Raw genomic sequence first — 25,299 nt, 5'->3', positions numbered from 1 at the left:
TCAATTACAGCTGACTCCTCTCACATTTCTTCCTTTTCCTTTGACAAGGATTGACCTTTGACTGGCAGAAGAATGAAAATAGCCAACAATATCCTTGGGGTCCTTTTTTCTATAACATTAGGATTCCTTGCATTGTTAGAAATGAGCAGCACTTGGTGATATTGATGGATCTTAGGAAGAGCAAGCACCTCTCAATCTTCCAAGACTGGGTGTCTCCATATCTCTTTAAAGGAAACTATACACTACTTTTACTACCGCTTTCTTCTTCTAGCATTAGGAAAGCAATCCATTACAAGTGTTAATGCTCACAAATTCTTCTATGATTTGAGTGAATGAGGACTCTAGGAGAAGTGTCCTAATACCTGATTCTACAGTTTACTGTCGACAGAGGCGTAGGGAAATTTAGTTCACTGTTTTCCTCTTTCTTCATCTGTAGAGAAAAAATTTCAAACTTCATAGCATTGTTCTCATAACTAAATTAGCCATAACTATTATTTCTTGACACTTACATGTTGAATAAATAAAGGACCTAGGAGGGTCCTTTCCCTCTATTCCTTTTAATTTATGCTGCATCCTTCCACTTCCAGACTTCTTGCTACAAAGTTTATTCAAACACTGGTTATTCGCTGGGGCAGGAAGCATGCCATACAATTTGGCTCTTCATTCATAAACCTCCCCGGATGACCATTCCCACAGTGCCTCAGGGTGAACTCAGTCTTTATGGCTCCCTGGCAATGGCCCATTTGCTGCACCTGTTCATCACAGAGCTACTGAGCGTGTTGGGAAAACCAGGAAACATCGGGCTCACTGCTCCCCCATGTCCTACTCTGCTACCAGTTCGGGCTCATTCCTCCCTGCCCAGTGCCAGTCCTGCCTACTCAGCAAGAGTGTGTCTCAGGAAGTCACTCATGCAGATTCTCATCACTTCTCTTCTACCAGTTGACTAGGCTCCTAATCTCTTGACTCCTAACTTTGAAGCCCCCTCTTTCTCTTGAAAAATCACCAAAAAAAAAATTTCTTTAGGGTCTCCCCTGGTGGCGCAGGAGGTTGAGCGCAGTACTGTGAAGCCTCTGCAGCGCCGGTTTGATCCCAGCCAGCCAGCGAGAGTCCCACATGGCACAGCAGACCTCTCCTGTCGCGCCCGTTGCTCCCCTCAGCAGTGTGTTTTGTCAGTCTGCCTGTCCTGTTCCCCGCTCTGTCTCTGGTGAATCCTCTCACCCTCCCACGATCTGGCCTGTACCCCAGTTCCTGTACAAATAAATAAATAAATCTTTAAAAAAAACTTCCTTTAAAATAACACAAGTGCAGCAGATTAACATTTTTAAGTTTATAAAGTTCAAATAGTTAAAGGTAAAAAGTACCTTTATATGAAAAAATAATTAGCTATAGGCAAGACAATGTGGTCAGAATCTTCCCCTACCTACACAGCATTTATTTGCTTAGGGCAGGGGAGGAGGAGGGAGAGGGATCAGAGGGAGGGAGGGAGGAGCACAGGGGACTGAGGTGATGGTGCACAGGTGCACTGGTGAAGGAAACTCTATGGGGACTACACCTGAGGGGGTGGGAGAAGCAAATATTATTTAAAAATGAACAATGATGTAAAAAAAATAAAAATGAGAGATTAAAAAAAAAAAGAATAACTTCACTGTTGTAAACACAGTCCAGGGCCTCCCTGGTGGCCTAGGGGTTAAGTCTCAGAACTATCAACACTACACTACGGTCTGAGTCCGATCCCTGGCCAGGGAGCTGACCCACATGGTGCAGCAGACCTCTCCAGATTCGCCCGCTGCTCCCCTCAGCAGTGTATTTCAGTAGAACCGCCTGTTCTGCTCCCCACTCTGGTGAATCCTCTCATTCTCCTCACCCTCATACATCTGGCCTACACCCCAGCTTTTCTAAACAACAACTAAAAATTACTTGACCCAGTAATATTTTGGAAAAAAGTAAACCTTTTAAGAGAAAAAATTTTTATTGACTAAATAATTACTAATAGTCCAACATTTATTTTAGCCATTAATTCCCTTTTTCACATTTATCAAGAAAAGGAAATGGATACTGGAAAGAAGTGAGATTAAGTAGAAAAGGGTGAAAATTAGGCATGTTGTAGACCAGGAGAAGTAGGAATTGGGGTCTGAGAGCGGGGAGGACCTCACACCTGACACTGGGCTCTGTACTGCAACAAAAAGAGGCCTGTGACATGCTCATCACTCACACTAAGTACACGAAACAAACATGGCTATGCTTTGCTGCACAACCAGGGAATTCAAGGAATACAAGCAAGTATCATAGGAATTCTGTCAGCAATGAAAGCAGAGCCCTGAGAGAGCCTTGTTCAGTTTTACCTGAGTCAGGGAAGCTTCCTGGAGGGACGCAAATGAAGCTAGACAGAAGGGTGGTGACTTACCGTGAGACACACTGAGAGGCAGTGCGTTTCCCTGAAACACCCAAGACCACAAAACAGACATCAAGGCCCTAGGACTAAATCCTAGGATGTTAAAGAATAATAATCATCAAAGGGTATAGGTAATGACAGAATACACAGAAAAAGGGTGATTTATTAATTATTGATAATTTTAGGGGTATTTTTGGAAAGAACTAAAGACACTATGGAATCCATCATTATTATAATTACTAAAAAGAGGCTTAAAGTCTCAATCATGATAACAATCACACAATTGCACTTATTAAATTCATAATTAAATCTTTATAAATAATTAAAATAGGAAAACAAGTTAGCCCAGTATAAATAAAAAATATTCAGTAATGATGTTTTCAATGCTTTGAGCAGATGTATGGTATAATTATGATACATTGTTGTTAGTAATTACTTCTGAGAGCATATGTAAATATCAGTGAAAATTTTTTACCATAGTGAAAATGTGAGATATATAGAATAAAAATACCAAGTATTATTAACACATTTACAAGAGCATCCTATAACATATTTTGATAAGATTTCCCTATTTTATTTTCCTCAATGTCTTTTCCATTCTTGAAGGGATGCTAAAACAAAGTGTTCTAGAAAGAGTATCTAATATACTTATGGCAGAATGTGTTCAACTCTATTTCAATAACTAAAGAAACATGATAAAGCTAAGAAGATGAGATCTAATAATGATAAATCATTTATACAATGACAAAATGCAAAGGTAAACAGAGGAACTCATTTAAATATTTACTTCAAAATGACCGAGGCATAGTCACTGACCACTCACTCAATGTGAGCCAAAAACCTAATATATTTTCTGAATAAAAAAGATAGTGAAGTTTGGTCTCCACACCAAGTACTCCCAGTCCTTCCTAGCCAGAACTCGAGATTATGGAATTCAACTCAAGTAGCAAGTAAGATCTTATACAAGGAAGGGCAAGTTGGACGATGCAATCTCAAACAACATATCACATGAGCAGGAACTTAAAAAAACAATAATTCTTGATCTTGAAAATAAATGACTTAGTTCCAAACAGTTGCTCTCATGACCTTTCAACAGATCACTTGAAAATAGGTCAGGCTGTCCATAGCCACCCAGGACTAGACAGGACACTCCAAATAGACAGGTGGACAAGGAATTAGGCTGAAAATGATTTAATTAAACTGCAGAAAATTAGGATGATTGCTTTATTTCCAAAACAGAAAATAAATGAAACAGTCATTAAAATATATTCCACCAATTCAGAATTTGTAATACATTGATGAGGGTGAAGCATAAAATTACTAAGCCTCATTAAAAGTGTAAACTATTGAAAGAAATTGAATTGTACTTAATGATTAGAACATTTTCTTTTGTTTGCCATTTGGATCATGTCATCACATATGAGTCTTCTAAAGTCATTCAAGTAAGTTCCACAAGTGCTTCTTATTAACACTTTGTTAACAGTTCAAGTGACTAGTTGAATATTAAGCTGTTAATTTCTTTCACAATACAGAATTAACTGACTATGACAAGACTGTATTTTTCTTTCAAACATCTGTATTTCAGGCCTTCCTGGTGGTGCAGGGGATAAAGACACAGTGCTATCAAGCTATCGCCAGTCACTGCAGCAGGAGTTCTAACCCTGGTCAGCCAGGGAACTGAACTACATTGCACAGCAGACCTCTCCTGCCTCACCCGCTGCTCCCCTCAGCAGTGTATTTCAGTCAGTCTGCCTGTTCTGTTCCCCACTCTGTGTCTGGTGAATTCTCTGGCCTACACCCCAGTTTTTGCATGCATAAATATATAAATCTTTTTTTAAAAAGTCTGTATTCCATGAGTCTAACTCTTTCCAACTGTCCTTATTGCAAGTACTTCAAATAATGGTACTTTAGTGCTTGATTACATAGCGAAAGCAATGGTATTCTGGTCATAAAATGCTAAGGAGGCCCCAAATTTTTATTATCTACAGAATCCTACGATTGAGCCTAGTTTTGCTTTTTCTTTTCACATTTTGTAATCACTTCAATGAAGCCAATGAAAGGTGCAGGGTTATTAAGCTGAATTGTTACACCCTGCCTTACTCCTTCCACATGCAATGTAATGGCCTCACACAACGCCAAGGGAAAAGCCAGGAACAGGGCCTGGCAGTCACCTATTTTTTTTTTTTTAATAGAGGCATGTTTTATTTATTTATTTGTTTGTTTTTTGTTTATACATGCACTGGGTACAGTCAGAAGCTCAGGAGAGTGAGAAAATTCACCAGAGCCAGAGCAGGGAGCAGAGCAGGCAGAAGGACCGAAGTACACTGCCGAGGGGAGCAGCAGGCAGCAGGAGAGGTCTGTGCTCCATGTGGGACCCTCCTCCGGTGGCCAGGGAGCAGCCGGGGATCGAACCGGCGCCGCAGAGGCTGCGGGCAGCTTCACAACCCAGTGCTCAACCGCTGCGCCACCGAGGAGGCCCAGTCACCTATTTTTAAATGTTGTTTCTGGATTTCTCATCATTATTCCCATGTTCATTGAACTCAGCTTCCCACATCCTGAAATGCTCCAAGACCAGAATGTGCAGCACGGTTTGTGCTCCTACTGGACCTGACCAGAAAAATCCCTCAGATGTTTCCACACTTCCAGCCAACTGGAACATTCTAAGATGTCCTTTCCTCATATTCCCAGGGCTTCATGCCAGAAATGTGATCCTCAAGCCCAAATGAGATCCAAAAAAGGCTTCAAAGATGATGAAAAGACTAAAATAATTCTGATTTTTAAAAAATAAAACTCTCACTCTTTTATTAAAACTATCCTTTGAATAAATTGTTTAGGTCTCTTCATTAACCAGCAAGATCATGCTGTTCTCCTAGTCCTGATTTCCTCTCTAATTTCTCTGCAAAGAGCACTCATTGGTGGTCCCTTAACACAATATACATAGCTCCATTTCCTTTTTACCCATAGTAAGCACTTGATAAACAGTAACTAAGCAATCAAGCAAAAAACAAACAAACTCCCTTGCATGTTCTATCTGAGACCACAGGGTAATATAGACAGTGGCCTTGCCTCTCACCAGGGTAGAAGTTCATGAACAAGTACCTTATTCACCAATTTCCTTAGCATCTAGCACAACACAATGACTCGCACAAGGCAAGTTCGCAAGAACTAAAGACGGTGCTTAATTTATTAAGAAAGATGCTTCTTTTTCAAAGTAGATTTGTGTCATCAGGTACACATCAACTTAAACTGAAAAAAAAAAAGAATTACTTATAAAAGCTGGAAAAATGTTGAATTCTCAGTACTCCTACAATTAACTTTTGCATAAGCTGTTTTCCTTATAAAAGCGATTCTGTGACAGATATAAAAAAACAGACTTTTAGCACCACAATACAAGGTAAATCATTTCTATCGCTGGCCTGTTATCTCAGTGTGGCTAACAAATACCTATTCTTTCACTTACGAACATTAAGGTACAAGAATTTGAACTGAAATTATGCATGAGGTCCTATAACATAAAGGATAGTCTTTGTGTGAGTTTATTCATTCAATCAGCTATTGAAGGCTTACTTTATCCAAGCACTATAGGAAATGAAGGAATATTTGTAAGATTGGATTACTTAAGTGACTTACAACTTACTTATGTTATGATTGAAATTAGACTAATAACCATAAATGGGGACCCATTATCAGAAAATTACTCCATTAGGATTTTATTTGTAATCCTTTTTTTTTTTGACTTTTCATTTTATACCAGGCAGGTTATAATGACAAGTAAATTGGAGAAATATTGTTTAAGTAAAATCTCGTTAACAGTGCCAATTTAACTGTGACCACTGATGAATGAATGAATGAATTTAATCTAATAATACCTCAATTAAATAATACTTTACAAAATGCTGTCACATGTATTCGCATGCTTTGGCTTTAACAATGAAACAGAATAAATTATAAATCATTCAGTCTCTCCCTCAGCAAACATTTGTTGAGTGCCTGATGTATGCTGAACAATGGTGAAATGCTGGGGGTAAGCTTTGTGCAAAGTCTGCCAAGTCTGACTCAAACAAGTTCTAGATTGGTAGTATCATTCTGAGTTTAAGATGCTCTTTCTTTGGAGCTAAGCTAGATTTCTTTTTAAATATCACATTTAGGTAATTCTTTTGATTGTCCTATGAGCAAGTATAAATAATGACAAACTTTGCTACTGGAAAGTCAATCATGTTGATTTTTTTTTTCTCCCTCTTTCCTTCAATGGACATTAGGTACATGTTACCAAGCACATTTTATATTTCAATATTTGCTAAAATGAAAACCTTCAAAACTGTTCTTCCCAGTGCATCTTTTTGTCACATATTTCTCTTAAGGTTCCAACAATTTTGTATCTAAGCTGTTGAATGTCAACTTGGCCATGGTATGATTATACAGATGTGGGTCTGAGCCTTGAAGGAACTCTTGGGAATTCATCTGGACCAGTACATTCTCCTCTCTTCTACTGCTAGTCAATTCTATATATATCAAGAAGAATGAAATTTGCTTTAAATTATCCTAGTTTGGAAAGGGTAGTAGTGTCAGTGTTTTTGAATCTTGATGTGCAAAGTGTTTTTATTAAGTCTAGTGGGAAATAAATGGGGTAAATAATTAAGTAATCATCACATTTTTACTCTATTTTTTGAGTGATAAATTAAATGATATGTGACATTTTATGCCAAAAGTGGAAAAATATTTCTACACTACAGTACATATAGTAGTTTATAAATAAGTCAGTGATTGATTGGTCTGATAATGCACTTTTTTTTGAATTACATTCATTAAGGTAAAGAAGGTTTATATCTCTCTATCTGCTCCAGGGTTATAGGTTCAAACTCTACAAATGCATGCTTGCACAGCATGCCCACCACAAGTGCCCCAATAATCCTCCCCACCCCGGGTGCCTCAGCTTTGTAGTCATTTGGAAAATAGTACATATGGTCCTCAAAATATTAAAAATTATCTACCATATAACTCAGTAATTCCAGTCCTAGGTATCTACCTGAAGAAGACAAAAACATGAATAGAAAGAGATATATACACTCCTGTGTTCATTGGGGCACTATTTATATAGCCAAGCTATTGAAAACAACCTAAGTGCCCAAGGACAGAGGGCTAGACTAGAAAAGTGTGGTCTATATATACTCATTCATAACAAAGGATGAACTTCTACTTGCACCAACATGGATGAAACTGGAGAGAATAATGTGAAGTAAAATAAGTCATAAGGAGAAAGACAAATACAGGATGGCCTCAATTATATGTGGAAGACAGAAAAACAAAACAACGGGTCAGTCAAAACCAAAGCAATGATAATCAACTTTTAGAATATATGCTGTCAACACCACAAAGCTCCTTCTCAGTCATAAATTGTGCTTGTGAAAAATAAACTGCAACTCAAGTAGGCTAAACATTGTGTTTTAATCAACACAACTATGACAAATCAAGAAAACCAAACCAAATACTAAGCACAATGATAATGGAGAAAGATAAAACTAGGGAATTGACTGTTTCAAATGAAATAAATTTCAAGGTTGAAATAAACCATAAATTTTGGTGATAACAATAACTGGGACAGGGAGTAAAGGGAATATAATCAAATTGAATGCAGGAAATCCTTACACTTTTAACAGTGTGAGAGGTAAAATGAAACATGTTTTAAGCATAAGGAGTCCAGAATTAATAAGGGTAAAGAGAGGAAAACAACAAAGTACTAAGCCAATTTCTGCACACACAACAAAAGCATTTGGAAATTAAGGTGAATACTTGCCCCCCTGAAGGAAACATGAAATGAGATCCTTGTTCAGATTATAAAGAACAGTTCAAGGGTCTCCCTGGTGGTGCAAGGAGTTAAGCCGCAACCTATGAAGCTATCTGCAGTCACTGTAGTACGAGTTTGATCCCCGGCCAGGGAGCTACCCACATGGCACAGCAGACCTCTCCTGACTTGCCCGCTGCTCCCCTCAGCAGTATATTTCAGTCAATCTGCCTGTTCCGTTCCCCACTCTGTCTCTGGTGAATCCTCTCACCTCCCACACCTCTGGCCTATACCCCAGTTCTTGTATGCATAAATAAATAAATTAAAAACATTTCAAACCTGACCCACTTAATCATTTATTTCCTTTGTAATTATCAAATTAGTGGTTAAGGGAAACAATGCAGATCTACATACATTCTATATATTTTTTATTTTTTTTTAAAGATTTATTTATACAAGCACTGGGGTACCGGCCAGAGGTGTGGGAGAGTTAGAGAATTCACCAGAGACAGAGCAGGGAGCAAAACAGGCAGAAGGACCAAAGTACACTGTTGAGGGGAGCAGCAGGAGAGACAGGAGAGGTCTGCCTCGCCATGTGGGAATCTACCTCGCTGGCCGGGAATCGAACCAGTGCTGCAGAGGCTGCAGACAGATTCAAACCACTGTGTTCAACCCGCTACACTCTATATTTAGATGTTGAGAAAACTCTCAAGCAGATTTTTTTAATTAAATTACTTTAAATTGTTATATGATAGTGGTGAGAAGGAGTCTTATAAACTGAATATTGGCAGCATTCACAAGGTCACACTGTAAACAGTGTTCTCTTCAAAGTAGTCTGGTGAAAGCTAAATAGACCAAACTATATGTACAGTATCCAAGATGATCTCAAGAAAATTAAACACATTTTTATAGTGTCCAGTGACCCCAGTCAAGGATATATAACTGGAGTCATTTTTTTCTCATGTGGAGACAAAGTTATTCATTCTCGTCTGTAATTTAGCAGTGTAAAATTCAAGTTTAAAAAATCCTATGAATTCAAGTGTTAAGTCATGTCTAGAGGAATAAGTTTTCAGTAAAGCAAAATGAATAAGTCCTAGAGATTTGCTATGTAGCAATTTCCTTGATTAACAATATTCTATGCTACATTTTAACATCTATTACAGGGTAGGTCTTATATTGAGTGATCTTATCACAAAAATTAAAACTTTCCAAAAGTATCTATTTGTGAATGGGAAATCTATGAAATACATATTCCCATAGAAACAGAAGAATAATAGAGAAACAGAATACAAAAATTGTAAAAGTTAGTAGATGCTATTTCTTTCTATAAATAGATGGGGATACTAAGGACTCTAATGTCACAAGACTTTTATTTGACTTTACATAGCATGTAAATGTTATTTATAAAATAGCATGTATATAGTTTCACACAAAAAATTCACAATAAAGAAACCAAACAACCCCCCCCCATAAAAGAAAGAAAAAGCTTGCAAGCTGATCACAGATCAGAGGCATACATAGATTAAGGGAGGGAGAGTGAGACGGGTAAAAACAGGAGAGAGAAGAACACAAGGGACTAGGTGCTGATTCACAGGGGTTATGATGGTGGGAGAACTAACTGAGGGCACTACATCTGAGGGGAGAAACCAAATACAACTACAAAAATGAAAAACAATGTAAGAATTTTTTTTTTAATTTTTAAATTGCAACATTCACAGTACAGAAAAAGTTCCTAAAAGGCACAGAGCAGACTACCCTTCTCTGCTGGTCTCCCCCAATATATTTGTGCTCCCATGAACCTTCATGAAAACTATTCACACCACCTTCAGCTAAGGAAAAGTGAAAACACCAAGTCCATCATAGCATTCTAAATAAAAACTTTGATTCTTATCAAAAAAAAAAAAAACAAAATGTAGGGAACTCTACTCATTTCCTCACAAAATAATGAAACACCAAAGGTTCTAGATTATATTTTTGACAAGTGAAACATCTATATAATAACAAATTCAAGTCTTTAATCACCAATATGCTCAAAATGTAAATGCTGGCTTTATAGTTTATACGCTCAAAGTGTAAATGCTGGCTTTATATTGTCTAACAACTAAAGAACACTAATTAACTAAAGAACACTATTAACAATTCACTATCTCAACCTCTCCTAAAGCTTTAATTTCATTGATGCTAAAAGCATAAAAATAGCTTTTTAATAAGGTACTCCTGCAAGTGGAAAATATTTTAAAGACAGCCTTTACTATATTTAGTCATAATAGATCACAAGAATCAAGTTTTCACTGTGTCTTAAAGAGCAGAACTTGTTCAATGGAACTTGGAACTCAATAAGGTGACATCGCAAACATTTTGAGTTGAATTTTGAAGGGCACAAATCAACAAGTTTTGCAAGAATCAGGATGGCCAAAGGTAAGTGATCACATTATATTTATAATTCGACTTCAGTGAATAAGAGTAGTACCCATATTATAGATTTCCTGTGTATTTATGAGGAAAAATTTCATTATTGTTTCATATTTATAGTGGATTTGTTTAATCTGAAAAGGTTATAATTTTTTAGAATAGGACAGGTTTTTAAAAGCTATAATTCTTTTTGGCCATCCTGATTCTTGCAAAACTTGTTGTTATTCACAGTATCTTTTTGAATGCCCAAATATGGTATGGCTCACAATCTCATGAAACAGTTCACCCCTTTTTGAAAATCTCTATTTCCTGGAAAGTTCCTCTTAATACTAAACCAAATCTACTTCCTTATCAATACATTCTTTGATCCTGAGCTTCTCTTCTGAAACCAAATAGAATACAAAGTAACCCTCTTTGATTTGATAGCTATTCAAAGATTTTAAATTAGTTTCCACGTCTTCCTGATGAGTATTTTCATGCAAGACACTTAGTACAGTGCTTCAAATATTGAAAAGCTGTATCTTTCAAAGTTCCATACACACACACACACACACACACACACACTTCTTAAACATTAAACCACACTGGGGCATCCCTGATGGCGCAAGGGGTTAAGTCTCAGTACCATGAAAGTATGGGCAGCCACTGCAGCACTAGTTTGTACCCCCACCAGGGAGCTAACCCTCATGGCACAGCAACCTCTCCTGTCTTGCCTGCTGCTCCCCTCATAGTGTATTTCAGTAGATCTGCCTGTTCTGCTCCCCACTCTGTCTCTGGTGAATCCTCTCACCCCACCCCACACATCTCTGGCCTACAGATAGGCTCTTGTATGCATAAATAAATTAATCTTTAAACAAAAAAGTATTAAACTACATTAAGAATGATTAATTTAAACAAATAGCACAGGGTTTAACTGAAACTAAGGATAAAAGATAAGGAAAGGACTTCCCCTGGTGGTGCAGTGGTTGAGTGCTGGGCTGTGAGGCTGCCCACAGCCTCTGCAGTGCCAGTTCGATCCCCGGCCACTAGCGAGGGTCCCACCAAAAAAAAAAAAAAATAAGGAAAATAACCCACGTGATCCTAAGTAAGTTTGGTAGTAAAACAGAAGAAATAGTAAACACAGAAGACGATGGTAGTTTTTTGTGCAAGGAAAATGGAAAGGGCAAGAGAGAATCCCTAAACACGGCCTTTTAAAATGTTAAACTGATCATCAAGTCATTCAGCTTTTAGTTTTAAGTTGGGAAGTTCTGCTCTAGAGACCACACTACTAATCACACACAGTACTACTTCCGTGCTTGAAAGAAAAGTGGGCTGACCAAGACTCATGTGAAACTAAATGTCTCCATCAGAATTATAATAACTAAAAAAAAAAGGCAAAAAAAAAAAGAATCATAACTAGCCACTATCAAAAAACCCACCTTAAAAAAAGAAAGATGATGTGGATTAAGTGATGATTTAAAAATGATAGTAATCAAGAACTAAGTTGTGACCCGACATCTGGAACCCAATCATACCCAATCTCAGAATCCCTGAAGAATAAAATATCATAGGGCAGACAGAGAAGAGAATATCTATTGTATATATTGCCACATCTCTGGTATTTTTTTCTGTCTTAAGTATACAGAAGGCAAAATACACAGAAGGAGGAGGGAAAAAGATAAGAGGGAGGGAGGGAGGAGCACAGGGGACTGTGGTGATGGTGCACGGGTGCACTGGTGAAGGAAATTATATGGGGACTACACCTGATGGGGGGAAGCCAATATTTTTCAAAAATGAACAAGGGGGCCTCCCTGGTGGTGCAAGGGGTTAAGACACAACCTATGAAGCTGTCCACAGCCACTGCATCAAGAGTTCGATCCCTGGCCAGGGAGATATCCACATGGCACAGCAGACCTCTCCTGACTCGCCCACTGCTCCCCTCAGCAGTGTATTTCAGTCAATCTACCTGTTCAGTACCCAACTCTGCCTCTGGTGAATCTTCTCACCCCCCACACTTCTGGCCTGTACCCTAGTTCTTCTATGCATAAATAAATAAATCTTTATAAAAAATAAAAATGAATAATGATGTAAAAAAATGAAAAAAATAAAATTAATATATATATATATATGGCAGAAAACAGAACCACAGCCTCCCCAGCTATTATTCTAAAACACTGATAAAGTAACTGTCAGGCTCCAGAGTCCTCCTTTGAAAAATAGAAGAAGAAGGTTGTTAAAGATAACTGCTGTGTGTTCTCTAAGACCATGCATCTTGTGCTGTCGTCATAACAACACTGACATCTAATGATGTTATTCTAACCTTGGAGGTGCTACATTGGCCCACAGAATTCTGTTGTTGCTCAGAGAATAAAAGAAGTCTAAAGGTACATATGGGCTTTGGGGTTCAGCTGAATCTTCTTGGTTACCACATGGACACTGAAGAAATATACTCAGATACATCTGTCATTTCAACCTAAGCTATGAACAAAAAGTATGATGGTAATGGTAAGAGGAGATACTGAAAGATGTAAACAGGACTGACTGATAAAGTCTAGACTTACATTTCTACATAAGTTTCTGAACAGTTTCTTCATAGATAGTTTTTTATAGGAGAGTAAATTGAATATTATATAAGAAACTAGATAGGAAATAACAAGAATAGGGATAGTAGATGTACCAAAATATGTAAGACTGCTATTCAGCAATCAGAAAACATGACACAGAAAAAAAGTTAGCTAACCACTACAAATATCTGAAAAAAAATTGTAAAGACTAAATTAGCACATATTCCTTCTATATCAAAAAAGATGTCTTTAATTTTCAACAACTACATAGGTAATGACATTTATAGGAAAAAAGTGAAATAGGTGCAAATGTATTCAGTATTTTGGTGTATCAAAAATAAAAAAAATATATGTTTTTCCTTTTGTTCTGCATTTTCCAAATTTTATATGAATGGTTTTCTAATAAAAACACTTAATACAAGAAATAACAATAACAGATATTAAAAGTGGATGCATAAAGGCCAAAGGAAAAAAAAACACAGTTCTAGTTTTTTTAAAGGGAAGAAAAGTTGGTTTAAAAAAAAGGAAGAAAAAATTAAACTGGATGCTCCAGAAAGGAATCTTAGTGCAAGGAATGATGCTTAACATCACTAATCATTGAGGGACTGTAATTTAAAACCCAAGATACTTTATACTGGGATGTTTATGATCAAAAAGAGTGACAATGCCAGTATTGGTGAGAATGTGAAGAAATGTGAACCCTCACAAACTGATGGCCAAAATGTATGAACTGGAAGACATGGCCTTTTTGTTTAACAGCATGGAAATTTCTTAATAAGTTAAACATTCTTATCATATAACACAGCAGTCCCTGCCCTGGGATACTGCTCAAGAGTAATGGAAATATATTCAACACAAATTTTTATATGCAAATGTTCATGGCATCATCATTTATAATAACCAAAGTCTGGAAACCATACAGTACATCACCTGGCAAATGGGTGAACTGGTACTGCAATGTAATACTATTCAGTACTAAAAATGAATAAATTGCTGAGATATGCTACAACATGGATAAACCTCAAAAACACTGTGCTTGACAGAAAAAAAAAGTTTATATATGATTACATTTATAAGGTATGTCTACAAAGAACAAATCCATAGAGTTAAAAGTAGACCAGTGGTTACCTGGGTCAGGAGAATGAGCAAGACTAAATGTAAATGGTCACTGGAGACTGAAGGGTGGTGAAGTGTTTTTAAATTGCTTTACTGTGAAACGTGAACAATTATGTGTGTAGACACACACACACAAAAAAAAAAATCACTACACTACATAGTTACCCCCCCAAAAAAAGTTTATGTGAATACAGAGAGAACCATTAAAAATGAGAGGATAGACAATAAATTCAAACCAACTCTTCAGCTTTTAATTTAGTGAGACTTAAAGCTACATGTTAAGGTTTGTGATTGGTTTGGTTCTGTCTGACCCTTTAGTCCACAAATAAGCAATACCACCCAGTATTTGTTTTTCTTCTTCTGACTTATTTCACTTAGCATTATCCCCTCCAGTTTCATACATGTCGTATTTGGTAAGAGTTCATTTTTTTTTTTCATTTTGTAAACCAATGTCACCGCAGTTAAAAGAAGAAAAAACCTACCAGTTAAGATAAAAATAAAAATGGAAAGAGCAATAAAAGAAAGATTCTGCACACAAAATTTTTAAGTAAAGGAACTAATTTTCCTCCCTCAGATTCTGTAAACTAAGAACTAAATAATGTTTGGTCTTCAAAAGGAAACACCTCTTTTGTAAGTTTGGTCTTTCTGCTAACAAAATAGATGGAACTACATTCACTTAAATATGGAGATCACTGTGAGAAATATATATTTCACCATGCAATTATCTATCATGCCTTCTGACTACACAGAATACATTATCTATACAGAATTTATAGCACTGTATGCATTTGAAAAAATAAAACCTGTATAAACCTCAGTAATATCTACATCAGAGCGTCAATTCATACAATCCACTTTAAAAAGGCAGTTTATTGTCATGCAGCAGTTCTAGAGAAATGTAAACACAAAAGTTATAAGTAAAGATCTCATTGGTAATTACAAGGAACAAAGAAAACTTTTAAATGAAGGTATATCTATGTTCTAGAATGCTAATTTATACCAAAAGCCCTTAATGTCATTTTGTTCATCACTAATATTAATGTTCAATATTTTAAATTCTTTAATAGAGAAGTTAACATCATTAGTCATTGAGAGACTATAATACACACACACACATATCACTGCTCTAGTATTTCAGTACCATTCCTTGTGCTAGGATTCCTTTCTGGGGCATCCAGTTTAATTTCTTCTGCTCTGAAGAGAGAAGAAATGCTCGCATTTTCCCAAATTGAATTAAAATCGAATGGAATCATATGCTCTTGACAGCCAGATGAAACTTGTCTGTCAACAGTTTCATTACGGTGTGGTAAGATTAATAAATGTATCTAAAACATTCAATCATGTCAGCAAAAGATGGGCTCATAGCCAGAAAAGATAAAGGAGCTTTTGAGAAACTGATTTGACCACAGAAAAATCCTTTTTTCTCTGCAAATTTTTTTTCCCAGCATTTGTTTTGCAGCATCTAATGAATAAGACAAATGTGAGGATATTTCTGGGGAATGAAAAAGGGATGTGTTGTTGTTATGTTTTTCATGAGTTCCAGCCCTGAGAACAAAAGTGAGGATGAATAACAATGCTACTGTTCTGGCCCAGGGATGATGTATTTCAAATGCTGGACTCCTTTCACGATGTTATTAAAGTTCTTTGAAGCGTTGCTACTGAGAAAAAAAAAAGTCAGAAGAACTCATGTTATTTATTGTTTCTCAAGACCTCTTACCGTTTCAGGCTGTGTCTAAACTAACCATACCATTTTAATGTGGAAGCCACTGGCCCTGAAAAACCTCCAATAAGTGAGCATAAAAGATATTAGAAGATAAATGTAATAAAATCTTGATGGCAAACTTTAGTGAATGTGAGAAGAAAACTAGAGATTTTAAAGCAATGAAACTACATAAACAAAAAGCAAATCTAAAAACAGCTTCTACAGAATCTGTGACAATTGGTCTTATAGCCTTTATGAAGAAGACAAGAAGCAGGGCCCAGGTCATATTTTGTGAAGGTGTTTGCTGAGTTTACTATACTCTAAAATGTACCTACTGATCACTGGTACTTTCTTCTATCAGGCAAGAAGTGAGAAGGAGAGAGGGTCAGGAAGAATGTTATGAGTAGGAAGAAACAATAATAATGAACATTTTTCAGATACTTAATCTGGTGACTGAAGATCTAAATTTCATGTGGATTAGATCACTTAATTTTCACAAGAAATTTTCTTAAGTAGCAACCTAAACTGTTGGGGAATTCTTTTAGCTTAGTCTTGATAACAAGATGAGCTCCTCATGGTTGCAATGTCAGATTCCCTTCTGCTTATCTTTGAAAAGAGAGGCAGAAAATGAACCTGAATTGACAGAATCCTAGGGATCACACAAAGCTTCACGATCAACTGATCTCACATAAATTTAGGTATATTAAGGATATAAAAAAGCAAAAATGTTAATTATTAGTCAAGTTTCCTTAATTTCCAGAAGAAATTAAAGCTCAGTTGAGGGACTCACTAAAATTGTGGTTTTCAGAGACAGCTCTCACCCACTTTATTGCCACTTTCCCTAACACACCACGACTTTACAAGACAAAGAAGGGAACCATGTGCCATTATACTCTAATTTCTAAGAGCTCTATCTAGAAACATGGTCCTTTCCATACAAAGAAGCTTTGGAATCTCTGTCAATGATGTCGGTTGACATGACTAAATTTGAACCCCCAAGCTGCCCACTGGGCTGCCACCAATTTTTTTTCTCAAACTCACTAGAATGCCTCAAAAGACCTATGTGATTTGAAGTTCCCAAGAGAGACACAGTTAATATGGACTCCCCATTCATTCAATTTCCGATGCTGAATTTGTTTTTATTTAAATAAAGTAATCTCTTGCTATTTAAGGCTTGACATCTGATCAGAGAGAAAATGGACATGATCAATATGTCAGGCATGAGCGATTGCCTGGAACTACAAAAGGAATGAGGCAATAGGAACCAAAGTTGGTCAAGCCACCTGGAATAGTTCCTGCTGACCCCAAAACCTTTGCATGGAAGTGTGCCACCAACAGCTGCACCTGATGCCTCTCGGGGACATCCACATTTCTGGTGACCAAGCCCAACATCTTGAACACTCATTACCGCAGCATCAAAACATAAATTCTTTAGAAATGGGATGACAGCTTTCTATTTTGATAGTATCACATTCAATTCTCAAAAACATGCCCTATCCTACCTCTGTTCAAACATGTAACCATAGACTAACAAGACAAAATGAAAAGATGAAGGTTTGGCAAAAGCACAACAGTGCATTCTGCAATTTACACATGTCTCATTCACTCTTGAATGTTTGGCGGTGAGTGGGGGGGAATGTCAGGATAGAGGTTCATCAGTATTAAGCACATAACCAAAACAGTAAATTACCACGAGGCCTTCACTGTTAGAGTGAGGATAAATAGCCCAAACTATCTGAAAAGAGCTGTTTCTTATCAAAACCTACCAAATTATTAGAGATTGCAGACTACATGGAGTTATTTATCAATAAGAACAGACATTGTGGGGAAAATAATGAATAGGAAGATAAAATTTATCAGCAGAAACTTTTTTTTAATTTTCTTTCCATGTTTTAAGAAACCACAAATGTGGAAATTGGTCACATAATAATTCAAAAATGCTATTCATCTGGTTAAAACACCATGTCATAACTTTCTTTATTAATGTACATTAGCTTCAATTTAAGCCAACTACAGCCTCCAAATGTCCCATCCTGGCAAACCCAGGTGAATAAAGAAATACGTAAATATAGGGTTGGGAGGATTACTATCTTTATTCTAACTAAAAATCCTGCCTAATGCTATATTTTTAAACTGCCACTAACATGTTTAAATTATAATTGCATCTTCTCAATGAGGACAGCTCCTTATTACGGGAATTGGCAGGGGGCCTTGACATTTGAGTCATCATTTCATTATGTCTATTTCTTACCCTGGTATGTAATAAATCAAACATAAATACAAGCCAGATGAAAAATAAAGGGGCAAGGGAGAATCAGAGGCTGTGATTTTAAATTGAATTAATTTTTCTCAAGTCTGCAAAATATATAAGGCAATGAATGCTAGGAATAATATACTCTAGTTCAGGTACATTTTCAAGAATATTTCCTTCAATTCTAAGTGCCAAAGATGCTTTGAACCTTCCTAGCCAAATATTGCACTTCTATAAAATAAAGTCAACAGTTTTAATGTTCTCTAAATTAAAAATGTAGATGAAATTCCATTTTTAAAGCACCTACAGATATGGACAAAAACACATTTAACAACTCACTCCATTCTAAAAAACTTCAAAATGGGTGGCAATTACTAAATAATTATTAAATTATTAAATATGTATATACAATTTTAAAATATTGTTAAATAAATATTAAATACATATGTAAAAGTATTATTTAAAACTTCATTGTGAAAGGAAGAAGGGATACAGTAATTCATTCAGACTAAGATATCTAATTGTGCCACATTAGAATCTTCAGGTTTATCCTAAGATGCTTTCATAGCACTAAATTTAAGTCATAAAAACTTATGGAATGTTCTCCTAAGTCACTGAATTCAGTCATACTGAAGAAACGTGCATCATTCCATCCTTCTCAGATTTTTCTTTTAAAAATTTTCCATTCAATTTCAAAATAGTCAATTTTGAAAGTAATGTTATATAAAGTCCTCAAAAATAAGCTCTGCTTTCAGGAGACTATTGCCTCACCCGTTGGCTGCCACAGACACTGCAGAATACGTATAGATGAGTCTCCCTCACTGAGCTCTCAAAGGTTTCTGCTACTCTTCCTTCCTTTAATCTCAAGCAACCTGCTCATTTCTAAATGCCAACCGTTTCCCCAAAATTCTTGGAAACAAATGGAATAACCTAAAAAAAACTTCACTTATCTTGATTAAAATACAGAAAAGAAGTTCTAGTGGAAACTGAATATATATTCCAATGTCTACTCTCAAAATTAAAATTATTTTTCCCTTGATTCACTAAAAGTATATTACTAAATTGAAAATTGTCATGGTTGAACTTTTCCTTACAATTTTATTGTTTAATGTAGACTTTTTTCAAAAAAAAAAAAGAAGGAAAATACTTGCTTAAACTCAACTATTTTAAAATGCATTCTGGTATCTTTTCATCATTTATTCATAATTTATAACCCATATTTTCCCAAAGGGGCTTCAAAGAAATTCACCATACAGTGCTCATTGTATTCTCTCAAGGAGTAACTCTGTTCTAAAAATGAGAGTCTATAGTTCAATACTAAAATTTAATGTGAAGAGAAGTCTTGTAATAGTAACTTAATTTCCAACTTTTAGGGAATAAATTATTCTCCATATTAAGACAAAAATAGGATGTAAACCAGCTGTTCCTAGGTTATGAAATGTGGAAAAGAACATATTCAAAGCATAGCTAGCTTTTTATCTATATTTATTTCAGGATAAGGCAAGCAAGTATTGAAATCAGTCTCAGTGTCAACATTTCTGTGACAGTCCAACATCAATCAGTGGGAATTTTCACGGTTTACAGTATTAAGTTTTTAGTGAGTTCTATCAATTTTATAATTACTATGGCTAGCATTAATAAATATCTTCCTTTCATATGCTGAAATAAATTAATGAAAGAGGCAGACACTAAGCAAAACGGCTGGGAACAGGGCCAAATCTTTTTACATACATCCAGGGACCAGTAATTTCCTAAATGGCACTTTAAGCTCTCTTGCCTAAATAATTACAAGTACAGCCAGCATGCAATTTACTGAAATAATTATACACCCTTCTATGCACTTCCCTCACCCATCTCAAACCAATGACCACTTACCTTGTCTTTATTTTCAGTACCAGAAGCCTCGGGCTTGGTTCTAATCACAAACGGGGTGGACAGTCGGAGCAGGACCCTTTCAAATGAGGCATTAACCTTGGGAGAAACAATTTCGAAGCAGTCCTCAAACTTGAGCACTTTGTGAGTGTCACATCGGAGTTGCTTCCGCAGGCCTTCCCCCAGCTGAAGGACTGACATGTTGGGATCGAACATCAAGTGGAAAGGGAAGGCTCTGCAGAAGGTGTTGATGCTAATTCTGAGGTCCGCGGGAACCTGCGAGGTCCCCCGGGGATGGTTCTTCGTGATATTACTATTTTCGCATTCTTTGATAAGAAAAGTCAGACAGTTACAATTGCCTGGGTTTGACCCATCAGAACACAGTTTCTCATTTGCAACCTGTTCCACTTCCAGGTCCAGCCGGTAGATCTTCTTTCCTGCGGCCTTGATCATGCCCAGCATTGCAAAGCCCACCACAGGGTGAGGGTGGAAGTAGTGGAGCAGAAGTGCACCTTCGGGGAGCTCTTTGCACAAGAACGACGGAGACTCCAGAGTGGCTTGTTTTCCAAAAGAAGTTCTAATGTGCTCCAACAGGGCATCAAAGCCGTTAAAAAAGTCCTGCAATGTGCCACCCACAGCTCGAAGGACTCGCTCATTCTCATCAAAGCATATATTAAAGAACTCCTCACCAAATCTCTCTTGAATTTCCTCAAACTTCAAACCTAGAGGTAAATAGGAAGCCAATGTTAGTGAACTATAGTATAAAATAATCAAATGTAAATTTTTATTATTTTTTTAAATAATAAATTTTATTTTTATATTCCCCCATACAATTGCAAACGCCCCATTCTGACCCCAATCCTTCCCCTCCCACCCCCCACCCCCCAAAAAGTGTCTCTGGTTCATAGTTTTTTGTTGATTTTGATTTTCACTTTCTTATATTCATTTACCAACTGGGAGAACATTTTTGCACCCAACACTAATGATAAAGGACTGATCACAAAAATCTGCAAAGAGCTGATGAGACTCAGCAACAACAAAGAAAATCACCCAGTCAAAAAATGGGCAGAAGAGCTAAAAAGAAACTTCTCTGAAGAGGAAATGCAAATGGCCAACAGACATATGAAAAAATGTTCAACATCACTTGTAATCAGGGAAATGCAAATCAAAACTACCATGAGATACCATCTCACACCAGTGAGAATGGCACATATTAAAAAAACTAGCAACAACAAATGTTGGCGAGGGTGTGGAGAAAAAGGAACTCTTCTGCACTGTTGGTGGGAGTGCAAACTGATCCAACCACTATGGAGAGCTGTGTGGAGATTTCTGGACCTACTAAACATGGAGCTTCCATATGATCCAGCAATTCCACTCCTAGGTATTTACCCAAAGGACACAGAAACATCAATTCCAAAGAACACCTGCACCCCTATGTTTATAGCAGCACTGTTTACAATAGCTAAGCTTTGGAAACAACCCAAATGCCCAAAAATAGATGACTGGATCAAGAAGATGTGGTACATATATACCATGGAATATTACTCAGCATTCAAAAAAGATAAACACATGCAATTTGCGGCAACATGGATGGCGCTGGAAGGGATCATGCTCAGCGAAATAAGCCAAAAAGAAAAATACCAGATGGTCTCACTCATAGCAGGAATCTAGAAAACTCAAATGTAAATTTTTTAATACTCATCAAATGAGGTAGCTGGTGAGTGAAAGAAGTGATAGTTCCATTGGGCCTACAAGTTACCCAAGTATGTTAATCATTCATTTTGAGATAAGAAAGTAAATTTCAGTTCATCTTGTAGATGCTTCTAAAATGTGATGAGAATACATTTTTTGGTTTATCTTTTTTCAACAGACAATTTTTTAGAGCAGTTTTAAGTTCACAGCAAAACTGAGTAGAACGTAAAGGTATTTTCCATATACCCTTGTCCCTACACATGCACCCCCTGCCAACTCTTACAATCCAAGGAACTACACTGACATATTATCACCTGAAGTCCATACATAACATTAGGGTTGACTCTTGGTGTTGTATATCCTTAAGTTCTGACAGATACATAATTATGTGTCTACCACTATAGTATCGGCCAGAGTAGTTTTGTTGCCCTAAAAATCTATGCTTCACCTATTCATTCCTCTCTTCCCCAACACCTGGAGAATGGACTTTTTTAATGCTGCTAATATAGCTATTCACTACTGTCATTATCACAAATACTATCTTTTTCTTAGGGATTGCCCTCATTACTAAAGAATCTTTATCGAGGCAACTATAAAGTTGTGTCTACATTATCTCCAACTAATATTACCATCTAACTTATCACAATTCATATCTTACATGGAAAACACCAACCAGAGAAGGAATTTATGGTAAATTAGTGAGGAAAGGTATGAGGTTATCTGGTATAAACTGAAAGATTTAAGATAGTAACAGGGGAAGTCATGCAAATAAATTAGACACCAGGGAGAGAGACCTAACAAAGAATTAAAAATGTCAGAATGGTGAAATAACTTACATTTATTCACTCACAAAAGTAAGAACAGCCAAGAGTGGAGTAGGAATCTGACCAGCTAGAGTTTGTCTTTTTTCTCAGTTTATTTTCACAGAGGCTGTGGCAATAGGAACTCTATCTTAAAATGATATTATAATAAAACATATATACACACGTAATTTATTATGTACTAATCCGAACCAGAATCACGTGCGACTTAATAAGTTCCATCTGTAAGGATAATCTGAAGATAAATATGGAGGTAATTTGTGCTCCAAAGATGAAGAATATAACAAATACAAAAGATTTGAGACTATATATTAAAGAAAGTTTCACAGAATCATTCTATTGTTTTTCCTTTGGGCAAAATCAATACATGTCATTTACATATTCAATGTTCCTCGTCCAGTCTACTCCACCTTATAAGGAGGTACTTAAGATCAGGTAGGACTAGAAAAAGATAGACCCTTTGCTAGTATCCTGTTAGACTGCATAAGCAGGTTAGACTGTCTATGGCTTAGTTGCTGTTCCTATCTTTATTATTCCCTAAGGATTCTCCTCATCCAGAAGTGAGGGGAAAAAAAAAGAGTCAACATATTTTTTAATAGCATCAAAGCACTTTGAGTATTTTGAAAGCTTACTATGAAGACTAAACACACCAGTAGCCAAGTTAAGAGGTCAGTCTGCCAAAGAAGTTCTTACAAGCTATGTTAAATGACAATGGAGTATTACGCAGCTACAAAAAGATGAACTCTTGCCATCTGTTGAAACATGGATGGAAGTCAAGGGGATGATGCCCCGTGAAGTAAGTCAGAAGAGAAAGAAATTTACCAGATGATTTCACTCATCTGAGCGATACAGAGAAACAGAACAAACTGAGAAAATTAAACCAAACAAACCTTAGAAATCTGTCGAATTGAGGCTACCAGAGGAAGTGCAGATGGGAACAAAGGGAGAAGGGGGTCAGTGTTCTGTGTTGGTGGGTGTGGTGTGGTGACACACATCTGAGGAGGTGTGAACCTATCCACCTAAATCATATACAGTATTGTAAACCTATGTTACCTTAAAAAAAAAAAAAAAAGCTATCTGAAAGGAAAAGTAAAAAATCAAAGTCCCTTATGAGAAGGAAACATTTCATATTAACTTTAGTTTCACACATGTGATGCTAAAGGCAAGTTGAGTTGCTTAAGATAAAAACATCCCCACTGAGTTCACATTTCCATGTTAAAGACTGTCAATTCAACATACTCTGCATTCACTAACAATAATGCCAGTTGAATTTGATATTGATAGCATTTTCTGCCCAGTTCTCTAGAGTGGAAGAGAGAAAGCAAGATACACGATATTCATTATAACTTGACTTCTGCTCCATTAAAACTGCTTTTATAAGTACTTAAACCAATATAGAGTGCTTATCCCTATCCTCTCTAACATTGTTTGTGATTTCCCCTTTAATTCAACATTATTGTTTCTCTCTCCCACCCAGTCACCCTTCTCTCTTTGCTTTTATAAAACTCTACTCTCTTTGCTTGATTACTAGCTGAGATTGTCCTCACTCAAATCACTACATAGTAAATAAAAAATTCTAATACATACAGATTAAATTTATGGCCCTTCAATATCAGTGTTGATTGATATTTTCCTACTGAGTGCTTCTTTACTTTAGAGTCATATCTAAAAAGAACTTAGGGTCTTTATGCACAGAAGAAAAAAATGAGAATTTTGTCTAACTTCCATTTTTCATAAAATGGAATGTGCCCTCAGGCTATTAAGTAAAGAAAATAGATATACATATAATACAGTAAACTTATGCTCTACTTTCAATGTCAGAATCTAGGTTAGAGTAAGGAGAGAGAGGCCAGAAAAGAAAGGGGTGGGTTCCCGGGCCCCAGGGACTGTGGTGGAAGATTGTGGGCACTTTAGTGGTGGGTGTGGGGGTGGCAGCATATACCTAAAGAGGTTGGATCCATATTTCTGACTCATATACAATGTTATAAACTAGTTACTTTATTTTTAAAAATTATAAAAAACAGATAATAAAACCAAGTAAATTCACCAGAGGCAACCAAGTAAAAACAACTCAGTAGGTAAAGCATTCTATCAACTAGAAATTCTTACTGCTTTAAGCAGCACTTCTGTACTGTAAGGCACAATGATAGTTAATTCTCAAAGCATGATACTAAGGCCTACCAGGTGTTAGGGTAAATGTTATTAATAAATTTACTATTTTGAATATTATACTCAAATGCCATACATGTAAATCTACACAAGCCACAATATTCAATTAACTAATAGAAAAATTTGTCCTAACAATTGTTAAACCATACAAGATTTTTACAAAGAAGAAAAATTCTTAAGAGTTTGAAAAATTAAAACTAGGGAACGATCACTTCAATTTTTGCAAATATGCTATGAATTAATAGCCAAGACTTCCCTTTTAAACAATCTCAAAAGAAAGCACAAAGAAAGTCATTCAGCTCAGATAATTGGTGCAAGATTCCACCTACGATTGATGCAAACCCTCTACTTAGAGTAAATCACTTGAAACATATAGACAATGCTCATCTCCTGATTATCACAAGGCTCTGTGACAGCTTGACATCTGAATGTGAAAGAATACATTTCCTCAAGAGACATATAACAAAATACTGCATTCATTAGCAGCTAAGATTCAGAATTTTAATTTACTGCTAATTCACCTCTTTAAAAAAAAAATGAATAACCT

General features: G+C 36.4%; 1 protein-coding gene across 1 annotated transcript in view; it reads right to left on the bottom strand.

Annotated features, from left to right (window-relative positions):
* The window catches only part of GUCY1A2 (guanylate cyclase 1 soluble subunit alpha 2), a gene marked incomplete at its 5' end in the record, with an annotated part of 284,694 nt that overhangs the window by 187,371 nt on the left and 72,024 nt on the right, over nucleotides 1-25,299 (bottom strand). The window contains one exon of the mRNA XM_084249569.1: nucleotides 20,074-20,792. Within this exon, the coding sequence (XP_084105695.1) occupies nucleotides 20,074-20,792 (719 nt within the window). The remainder of the gene's footprint in view (nucleotides 1-20,073; nucleotides 20,793-25,299) is intronic.

The sequence above is a fragment of the Talpa europaea genome (genome assembly GCF_964194135.1).
Source record: "Talpa europaea genome assembly, chromosome: 12".
NCBI lineage: Eukaryota > Metazoa > Chordata > Mammalia > Eulipotyphla > Talpidae > Talpa > Talpa europaea.
The sequence above is the reverse complement of the archived record's forward strand: the minus strand, read 5'-3'. Positions and strand labels throughout refer to the sequence as shown.